The sequence below is a fragment of the Microplitis mediator genome, chromosome 1 (genome assembly GCF_029852145.1).
Source record: "Microplitis mediator isolate UGA2020A chromosome 1, iyMicMedi2.1, whole genome shotgun sequence".
Lineage (NCBI taxonomy): Eukaryota > Metazoa > Arthropoda > Insecta > Hymenoptera > Braconidae > Microplitis > Microplitis mediator.
In genome coordinates this window covers 6,229,372-6,239,632 of record NC_079969.1, presented here as the reverse complement: position 1 = coordinate 6,239,632, position 10,261 = coordinate 6,229,372, and the positions used below count along the sequence as shown (strand labels likewise).

The 10,261-nt window shown below is 29.3% G+C and overlaps 1 protein-coding gene across 1 annotated transcript; it reads right to left on the bottom strand.

Annotated features, from left to right (window-relative positions):
• Nucleotides 1-1,455: 1,455 nt before the first annotated feature.
• On the bottom strand, nt 1,456-9,794 carry LOC130668675 (eukaryotic translation initiation factor 2-alpha kinase-like). Its single transcript, XM_057471073.1, has 4 exons — nt 9,236-9,794; nt 7,458-7,584; nt 3,249-5,837; nt 1,456-2,139 (listed from the first exon to the last, which is right to left on the bottom strand). The coding sequence occupies exons 1-4, from the start codon at nt 9,385-9,387 to the stop codon at nt 1,936-1,938; spliced, it is 3,072 nt and encodes a 1,023-aa protein (XP_057327056.1). The 5' UTR covers nt 9,388-9,794; the 3' UTR covers nt 1,456-1,935.
• Nucleotides 9,795-10,261: the final 467 nt, after the last annotated feature.

Genomic DNA, 10,261 nt, shown 5'->3' with positions numbered 1-10,261 from the left:
TGCTCAATCAGAACTAACTGACTCAACTAGTACCAAACTCTGTACTTTTCGTTAAAAACCTTTTTGTCAAAATATTCAAAGAAGGACAACCGTCTCATATTATCTTACTATGTTGTCCTCTGTGTCTTACTATACCCATCCTGTGACCGTGGCTACGTTTGGTGAACAGATGTCACAGCGAGCCTAAGCCTCCCGTAATAAACATAATCTGCTTAAGTTGTAAACAACTAGAACTTAAATTTTGTTATTTAATTGTTACTATAAAAACTAGTCTCGACTGTTAGAAATTTCCCGTCCTATTGGAAAACCCCGTTTTATTCTTTCATCTCCGACATATAGTTATGGGCTACTTTTGATGTATTTCTCCTTTGGATTCGTGACAGTCCAATCTACATTTTGAATAAATTAAAACCGGCCAATTTGAGTTTTTAATGTCCAAAACGTTCAATTTACGTCTAATATTTCAACTCGGGAGCTCATATGTTCCAAAACTTATACCGGCCCTTTGGCGTCATAGTGTTCGATGATTGATACATGAATTATTGCAATCGGTTTGATAGTTTAAATAATATCATCATCACAAAATACTTTTAATATGATTTATTCTATTTTTCAATATTGTGTTAATTAAATACTTCTAGACTAATCATTTAAAGGATACTTTATTGTCCATAATAAAATACTTTATTTATTTACTTTTTTTTTTTTTTTTTGTAAAAATTTTATCGTCATTTTTATCTTACATACTTATTTTATAAACTTATATATTTATTGCTACATTAATAAAAAATAAACATAACTGTTACAATTATTTTATAATTATTATTTTTTTTAATATCAATTTCATTACTTATTTATAATGAATAATTAATATTAATTAATTCATAATAAAGACTAAAATAAATAACTATCAAAATAAGTTTTACATGATGAAATTATAAATGTATGTAGGGTAAGTATGGGTATTACTGCAGGTGTCTCTAGTGCGGTTTAAGTTAGCAGTTGATTAATTACCTAGAAAAAAAATGTTTTCAACTCGAAAATAATTTGGCTCAAAATTCAATAGTTAGTAAATTTAAGGTAGTTGTCCTGCTACAATATTGTCAAAAAGTTATGAGCCATATACGCGGTAAGAGTAGGTTAGGTGGTAGTTAAAACGAGACATTGCTTTTGTTTGATACTGTACCCGTGAGAAGTTTACTTATACACTACTCATATATACGTATACACAAATACTATTGAACATTTTCTTAAATTAAAATTTGACAACGTCGCATATGCTCTGCCAGTTGCTGTATAGTGTACTGAGTATATGTTTAAATTTACCGCTCAAATAATACTATGCACACTCGCGTACAGCGTTGTCAGATTGTTTTTTTCCAATTCACCGACATGTATATTTTTTCATATATTGTTGAACTTTGCGTTGCTATATCTCAACAATGAGATGTTGAATACTTTATTTTTTTTTTTAAATAAATTCAGGACAAATTCATTAATTTTCTGTTAATTTTTCAAAAGTTTCTGACTGTTAGTTTTTTTATTAGAATCACGAACGCGACTTGAAACGCATACTCCTCATTGCTCGCAATGTTAATGATACGAACTTTGATTATAAATATTTCAAATTAGAGACGGTCAATCGACTTTAAATTTTAATGGTAATTTTATCTTAATACCCTTAATAAGTATACAAAATTTTAGAACTTTCTGACACTATGCCCATCATCCGACAACTGCCTTAAATAAAAACAATACATTTATTAATGTATGTATTAATTAACGAATTCATTTATGATATTTTTAATTAAATAATTGTTGTATATATTTTACAACAGCCTCAGATTTTTAGCTGCAGAAATACCCACATTTACCCAGTATCAAATGCGAATTCGAAAAAAGAAATAAATAAATGGTTGAAAAATTTGTTTATAATCAAGTGGAATTGTTCAAATCAACTGATTGGGCACTATTGCTACTACTTACACTTGAAGAATTTCTACTTATGTGTGGTAACGTGAAATGATATTTTGTATCAGTTATACTTTGGTCAGTAGACAGAGGCGGTCGAGCTTTAATACCTATTGCTGTTGGTCGTTTTCTTGGATCCTTGTCGAGCATCATGGTCAATAAATTGTACTACAAAAATATATGAAATACGTGTTGATTATTACTTTAAATATTAAATTCTAAGTATAGGGAACAGGACTATTTCAAGGGAGAAAAAACATTTTTATGCCGTAAATGTTTTGAAAATAAATTAATTTATACGATGTCTTTGTAGAGCCCGATAAAGCAACAATAAATTGCGAAACGTTGCAAATAATAATTCGTTAATCACATCATCATTTGGTCCTACATCCCCTGATAATAACGTTCATATAATAATTTAAGGATCTGATCAATCTTGCACACCTCAAGTGCGAAGCGCTGAGGGTGCTTTGTGAACGGTTTGTTTTTCGACTATTTTACTCACACAAAAATATTTCTACTCTTTTAACTACACGAAAATAGGTAAAATTGTATACTAGCATATAGAGAATTTATTAAGGAACAATTTGAACCTAATATTAAGTCAATTCGTTATTTAATTAGTTTAAAATAAATTATTTTAACTCAAGAAACCAGTGCTGTCAATTGTTACGTATGAAACTTCGTAAACACGATAACTCTCGATAGACACAATTAATCGGCCTAACTTTTTTTTATTATCTTTGTATTTTTTATCACAAGAACCCTATGGAAAATCACTATCTAAATCCTTTTAGTTTAATTGCAATTAATTAAAAACGTAAAACTGATTATTCACGAAAAATTTAGCTGCCATTTTTATTTTTACTGTTGTTATTATTTTTTTCATTTTTTCTCCCCATCAACTACTGGCAGCAGCACTGGCGTAACAGAATAGGTTTGAAATAAAAGAGCGACATCTAAGACAAAAGGCGGGATATTTAAAAAAAATGTTAATAAAAAAATATTAAACTGAAATTAAGAAATAAAAAATCAAATTGATAATTTATAAGTTGAATAAAAATTCATAATAAAAAAAAAATAAATTAATATTATAAAATAAAAATAATGATTAAAAATAAATGAGCGATTGAGGTGTGCACTTTGGATTGTCCATTTCAAAATTATAATTACGATAGCTAATTTTTTTCAGTGCATCAATTGAAACAATATTAGGTTTTTTCTACAACTACTAAATTCCACAAAACAAATAATCATAGAAAAAAAAAGTAAGTTACCTCTTTTGGATGTTTATCAGCAAAATCATCTGGAAATATATTTTTCTTCAAATTTCCGAGTGTCACCATTCTCTCCATTCCGGTGGTAAACGGAACGAGCAATTCAAACAGTATAATCCCAAGGGAATAAATATCAACTTTATAGTCATACATAACTCCGTTAATTTGTTCGGGTGACATGTACAAATGCGTACCAACATTAGCGGTGTGTTTTTTAATTTTTCTATTGCTTTCTCTACTGCTATCATCATCATCGTCATCACCATTATCTAATATATCCTTACAACTAATGCCGTCATCCTCAGTCATGGCCGTGACAAGGCCAAAATCACCAATTTTTATTTTATTATCGTAAGAAAACAAAATATTTGACGGTTTCAAATCACGATGTATCATCCCTTGGAGATGGACATACTCAACAGCATCAACAATTTGTTGAAATATACTGATAATTTCATTGCGATTTCTACTGAAATTACTCGGGCTCTTCAGCCAATCTTGTAGACTCAATCTCTGGCACAATTGCATTTGAATATAAAAAAACATCGATGATTTTTTATGGCGGTCGCGTTTTTTCGTTTTATTTTTCACTGCCATCTTTTTTTGATTTTCGTCTTCAGTCTCATCAGTTTCTTCCTCCTCTTCATCAACATTTTTATCACCCGAATTACTTCCGAGTTGGAAAACAACAGATTCAGATGATGATTTTTCCATCTTCAAACTGACGCAATCGTTTTCCATGTCATCGATTTCATCACTGACTTCATCGGATTCTTCAGTTGAAATCGACTTGTCTGTATCGAAAACAATAAAGGAATCATCGTTTTCGCCTCGTGAAACATTATGGTCGTCAGTAATCTTTCTGTCAATTAAATCTAACCCACTAATCGCTACATCAATGCAAACTGAATTACTATCACGTGTTGCCGTATCAACGGTACGTGAATCTATACAAGAATCTTCTGTCGTGAACAATGACTGTGATAATTGTTGGTTAATAAAAACAGTATCATGTTTTTCTTGCCAACCAATGGGTGGACATTCAAACCACGCGTGAAAGTATCGAACAATATTCTGATGATCCAACTTAGCTAATGCTTTAACTTCACGCATCACACGATCACGGGAATTTTGTGTGTCTGGTAATGATATACGTTTAATAGCATAGTGACAATCATCAATTTTATTCTTAGCTTCGAATACAACACCATAACCTCCTTTACCCAAACAGTTTATCGTTTCGAATCCTGCTGAATATAGTGAATTAAATTCTACATTATTGTTTTCGTTATTAGCCGGTGCCAGGTCTTTTGATGGCGCAACGGGATCAATATATTTTTCGACAATAATTGGCAGCGAATAACTCCATCCAACATCAGAATTTGATGTTATGTGTTTCGTTAGATATATTCCAATTAAAGCGAATATGAGGGCTGTAATTTCTATCCACCCAAGCGATGCAATGATTCTTTCAAACAATGAATCTTTATCAACAGCCGCTGTTCCAGTAGTTCCAGATGCCGCGTCTTTTAAAACCGGCTCACTATTTTCACTACCATTTAATAAGCTGTTATCAGTAGTTTTATTACAATTAGCCGATTGTTCTTGATGATTTTGGGTGTACAAATAGTATCCGTTGCCATCTACATAACCGGAATTGTATAGAATCGATAAACCAGCTGCTGTTGAATCTTCAACATTATTGGTGTTACTAATTTCATTATTGTTACCACTATTTTCTATACGTAGTATTGAACTTTCGTGGGCTGGGTATGGTTTCCATGGATAAATATTATTATTTATATTATTATGATTGTCAATAATTTTAGTGTTTTTATTATTATCACTATTAGTCAAATCGGAAATCTCGAAAAATTTTCTAGACTTACTTTCTTGAACATAAACCTGTCGTTCATGCATGCCGACATATATCGACGGATCCGTTGGATAATCTTGACCCCACGACCACTGCTTGTTGTCAAATAAATTCAATTCTTTAATAGCATCATAGTAATGACCATTTGCCCCATAATTGTGTGTTTGTTGCCAAACTGTCACAATCGGAGTATCAAATTGGTACCGCCATAGTATTTCAGTAGGATTATTTTTATCAATAGCCCATATCAATCCTTGAGGAATAATAACTTTTATATCGATGTTATCGTCGTAATAATGATTATTATGATGATTAGGATTTTTAAAACACGGTCTTTCGGTAGCAACTAAATTCAACTCATGAGTGCCCACACTGTAGTTCCATTTTTCAGTACCAGTAGCTGGTTCAACGGCACGAATGGTCTGTTGCAATCGTTGTACGATCAATACATCGTCATATAATCTATCACCATCAGTATTATTATTGCAGCCATTAATGGTACAGTGGTATAAAATTTTTCCATTATTGGATGTGACTCCGTAAGTCTGAATTTCTTTGCCACCAGAAAATACTAAATTGTCAGAATAACGAAATGATGATTGAAGTAAATGATCTGTTGTCACAGGAATTTGTTCAACGGTATCACCGTCAAATTTATACAGCCTGCCGTTCAATGATGGAATCAATTTTACCCAGTGGCCGTCATCATTCAACTAGAAATTTATAAATCAATTAATGCATTTAATTCATCGTTATTATTTATGGTTATTATTCTTACAATAATCAAGTGAACGTAAATAAGAAAGTAGGATTATTATTTTAGGCAGTCGGTTGCTGCGCCCAAAAATGAAGGGTTAATTATTTTAAAATTAATTGTTAGGTTGATTTAATGATTGGAGGGTAAAAGATAGACCGATAGATCGGATTAAGGGCATTCTCAGACAGTGCCCCCCACTTTTTAAAAATTCGCAATGACTTTCAACTGTCATAACCGTATTAAAATTTTATTAATTAATTAAAAAAAAATGAAAACCTTAATTGAAAAAAGGACAACGTAGTCGTAATTTCGTTGAGATGTAGAATTTTAAAAAAATTACTTACATTTGATATCAATTGGGAGTTAAACGAAATTTGTTTAATAAATTTTAGCCGCCAAAATTTAAAAATTCGAATTATAAAATTGACATGACGATTTTACTGAAATTTATTTAACGAATTTTGTTTAACTCCTAATTGATATCAAGTGTAAATATTTTTTTTTTAAATCTATATATCGGCGAAATTACGACCACGTTGTCCTTTTTTCAATTAATGCTTTAAGTTTTTTTTAATTAATTGATAAAAAGTTGATACGCTTATGACAGTTGAAAGTCATAAAAAATTTTGGACAAGTGGGGGGCACTGTCTGAGAATGGCCTTAAGTAAAATACTTAGGTCCTCAGACAAACTAATTTTCTCTTCACACTGCATTGATTACCCATACAACAATCTTGTTTAGGGATTGAGCAAGCCTGGTCTCAAGTTAGATAGACGTTAGTGTCTTTTCGTACCTATGTGTCTTGCTGCAGATACTTGTGGCTAGATTTCAATAGCAAGTCTAGTGCAAGCCTTACACAAGAAATTCGTCCCAGATTATAACTCAATTCTGGAGGAAGACTATAGTTGAAAATAGTTGCGCAAGGCTTGCTCAAGATTTGCTCAAGGCTCAAAATTGACTTTGAGTCTTGAGCAGATCTTGCGTAAGTACCTGCTTTAAGTTACTGGTGCAAGAAATGCGCCAGAAACTTTTAAACTGCACCGTATCTAAGATATATTCAATATTCTTGGGTACAAGGCCTTGAGCAAGTCATGTACAAGTCTTGATGACGATCTCTTGCTACATGATCTTGCGCAAGACCCATACGTAGAAAAAGACACTAGTGACTAGGGGTTTTGCTCAAGGCACTGGCAGCAGAATCTTGCTCAAGCATGTATTACTTGGGTATATGTAAGAATTAATAAGGTGTTGCATCTTAGGTTCCTTATGGGAACGCCGAGACAGTCGATTCTCATCTACGTGGACACTTTGTTTCATCTACGGATGAACTGCGTTGACGTTCTAAAAATGCTTATCAACGATATTTTCGTTCAAACGGATTAAAATTAATTTATTACAAATTATTATAAGTTACTAAGGAATCATTTAGTACAAAAATCAATTGTTCGTCTGTTGTCGCGTTACTGCTTATCTATGCCCATATAAGACTTCCCTCAGAGTACTACGGAGAGTCAGCGTCATCTAATTATCAGTAAAAATAATTTGCGACTTAATAAATATATTTAAATTGACTTACTTCTCTTTTATGAATACTGGATGATATCAATGGAATATCATCAAAATCTAACGCCCATTTTTTTTCTCCATTATTTAGAATATCCAATGCCGTTAATTTTCCATCTAATGTACTTATGAAAACGAGCCTGAAATAAAAAATTTTTATCAGACAAATAAATTAACATGAGCTTGAAGTTCATAGACGATTGAAAATTTTTTTTTCTTAACGAATCAATAAAAAAAATACAACTAAAAATATGCAGATGTAGGAAATAAAAAAAAATACAAGTGCAATTTTTTTAAATATTTTTTTTTTTATATTTTATCATTTTGAAAAAATTCCAAGTTATTAGACGTCGGTTAACTTCCGTATCATTAAATATTACTAATCTGGAATATGTAAGTATCCAAGTGTATCAGGGGTATTATGGACAATTAATTGTCTAATTAATCAAAATATTATTTTTTCAAACAAAGTTTCAAATTTGAAAAAATCATCACAATAAAGTGAGGATATCCCTGATTGAACAACTTAATTCGACCGAATTAAAAACTTTAATTCTGCTCAATTCTGTCGAATTCTGCAAAACAGAATTCAACAATTGAAAATTTCAGTTCTATTAAATTCGGTAAGACAGAATTTAAAAGAATTCAAGGATTATTTTCGAACTAAACAGAATAAAACTGATTTAAAATTTTTGAATTGGTTTTAATTCAGTTTAATTCGGAGTCAGAACCAAAAATTTGAAAATGATTTTCGAATTAAACCGAATAGAATTATTTAAATTCGTTTCAATTTGGATAAATTCTGGCTTTCCTGCCGAATTAGACAGAATTATTTTCTAAGTTAGGTACCGAATTAAAAGAATTTATCTGAATTGTACACAGAATCAACTAATTTTTTGAAATAATACAATCTCAGTTACCGAATACAAAATCAAATAAGGATTAAAATCCTAAAAACCAAATGTAAATTTATTTATGACTGGTATAAAAAAAAACAAATTCTAAAGAGGTACAATTACTCCTGTGCTTAGAACTAGTACATAGTATATAACAATTATACATAAATTATTTACAGTTTCTCATACATATTAATAATACAGTGCAACGTACAATTAGTCAACTTAAGTTGCCAAAAACATTATTGTGAACTGAATGATACTGAAGTTAGCAGACGTCTAATAATTTTTGGATTTTTTTTTTAGACGATAAAAAATTTTTTAAAAAATATTTGAAAAAATTGCACCTGTAGTTTTTTAAATTTTCTACATGTGCATATTTTTATATTATTTTTTTGCAGTTGATTTATTGAAAAACGAAAATTCAAAAATTTTTAAATGTCTGCTGACTTCAGGATCATGTGAACTGATCATAAATTTTATTAGAGATAATAATTATTAGTTCTTATCCAATTAAATAAAAAATTAAATTGTAATTTATCCTTTAAGGCTCATGAGAGAGTGACTCAATTAGTAATAAATATTTTTTGTATATCACTAGGTATTTAGCCTCTCTTTTTCCCTACCCTATGTACAGACAATCATTTGTCTCTATAGGAATTATATGTATTTATATGTACAACTATATATGTAATTTTTGGGAAGTAAATAAATAAAAATAAAAAATAAAATATTATATAGAATTAAAAATTAAATTCTGTTTAATTCGATCGAATCCAGTTGTTTAATCAGAGACGTCATTTTAAAAAATAATGATTTCATTAATCAATCAATTAACTGTCCATAATACCTGGAAAAACAGATTATTAACATTTATCATAAAAAAATAAATTACCTAGAGGATGGAAGATCATCAGTTGACGAACCGCAGGCACGAATTGTTTCAATATCATGACTGACGTTATCATTATCTCCAATGACATTCGGAGTGATTATAATTAATAATATCAATGATATTTTACGTTTAAAACAACTCCATTGCCACATATTTATATTTAAATAATTAAATTTTGAAATTTTAAAAATAAATTTGAATATCAAATAAAAATAAAATACTTATTAATTATTAATTAATTAATTGAAAAAATATTTTTTGAATTAATGCATTTGAAAACTAAATAAAAACTTTTGAAAATAATATTATTATAAATTTCATAATATTCATAACCAAAAAAAACCACTTAAACTTATCACATTGAACAGCCGATTGTGATTTATCATATTTACTTATCTAACTTAAAATATATCGATATATGAGTTGTTGATACATTACAATAATTATAGGATATTGTTATTATAGAATCTAAATATTATGTAGATTTTTTTACACTGATGTTATTATTGTTTTATTTTGTTTCATAATATTATCAACAATACAACTTCCACGTCAGTTGCATCATGTCATATAGATGGCCTGTTATTTTCAAAATTTTTAACGTATTTATATATATGATATATTTTTTTTATTACTCATCATTAATTGATGATTCAAAATTTATTTTACATAATCAAAGAATCCTTGAAATTTATTTAATTTGTGTTTTTTTATATTATTATGATTTATTTGTTCATTAAATTTATGTAAATTTATCAAGTTTTTATTTTTTTTGTCGATAAATTACTGACTGTTGAATTTAAATTGTCATTTAGTGGAAAATAAATTTTAAAATTTGAAAAATAATTTGAAAAAAAATAAATGACTTTTGTGGAAAATAAATTCTGTGAAATTTGTAAAAATAATAGGAAATTTTTAATAGTGAATTTAAATGTCGATAATTTAGTGACGGAGTTTAGGAATTTTTTTTTGGCGGTAAATTTTAAATTATTTGAAAAGTTCGCAAATTGATGTCTTAATTATGAC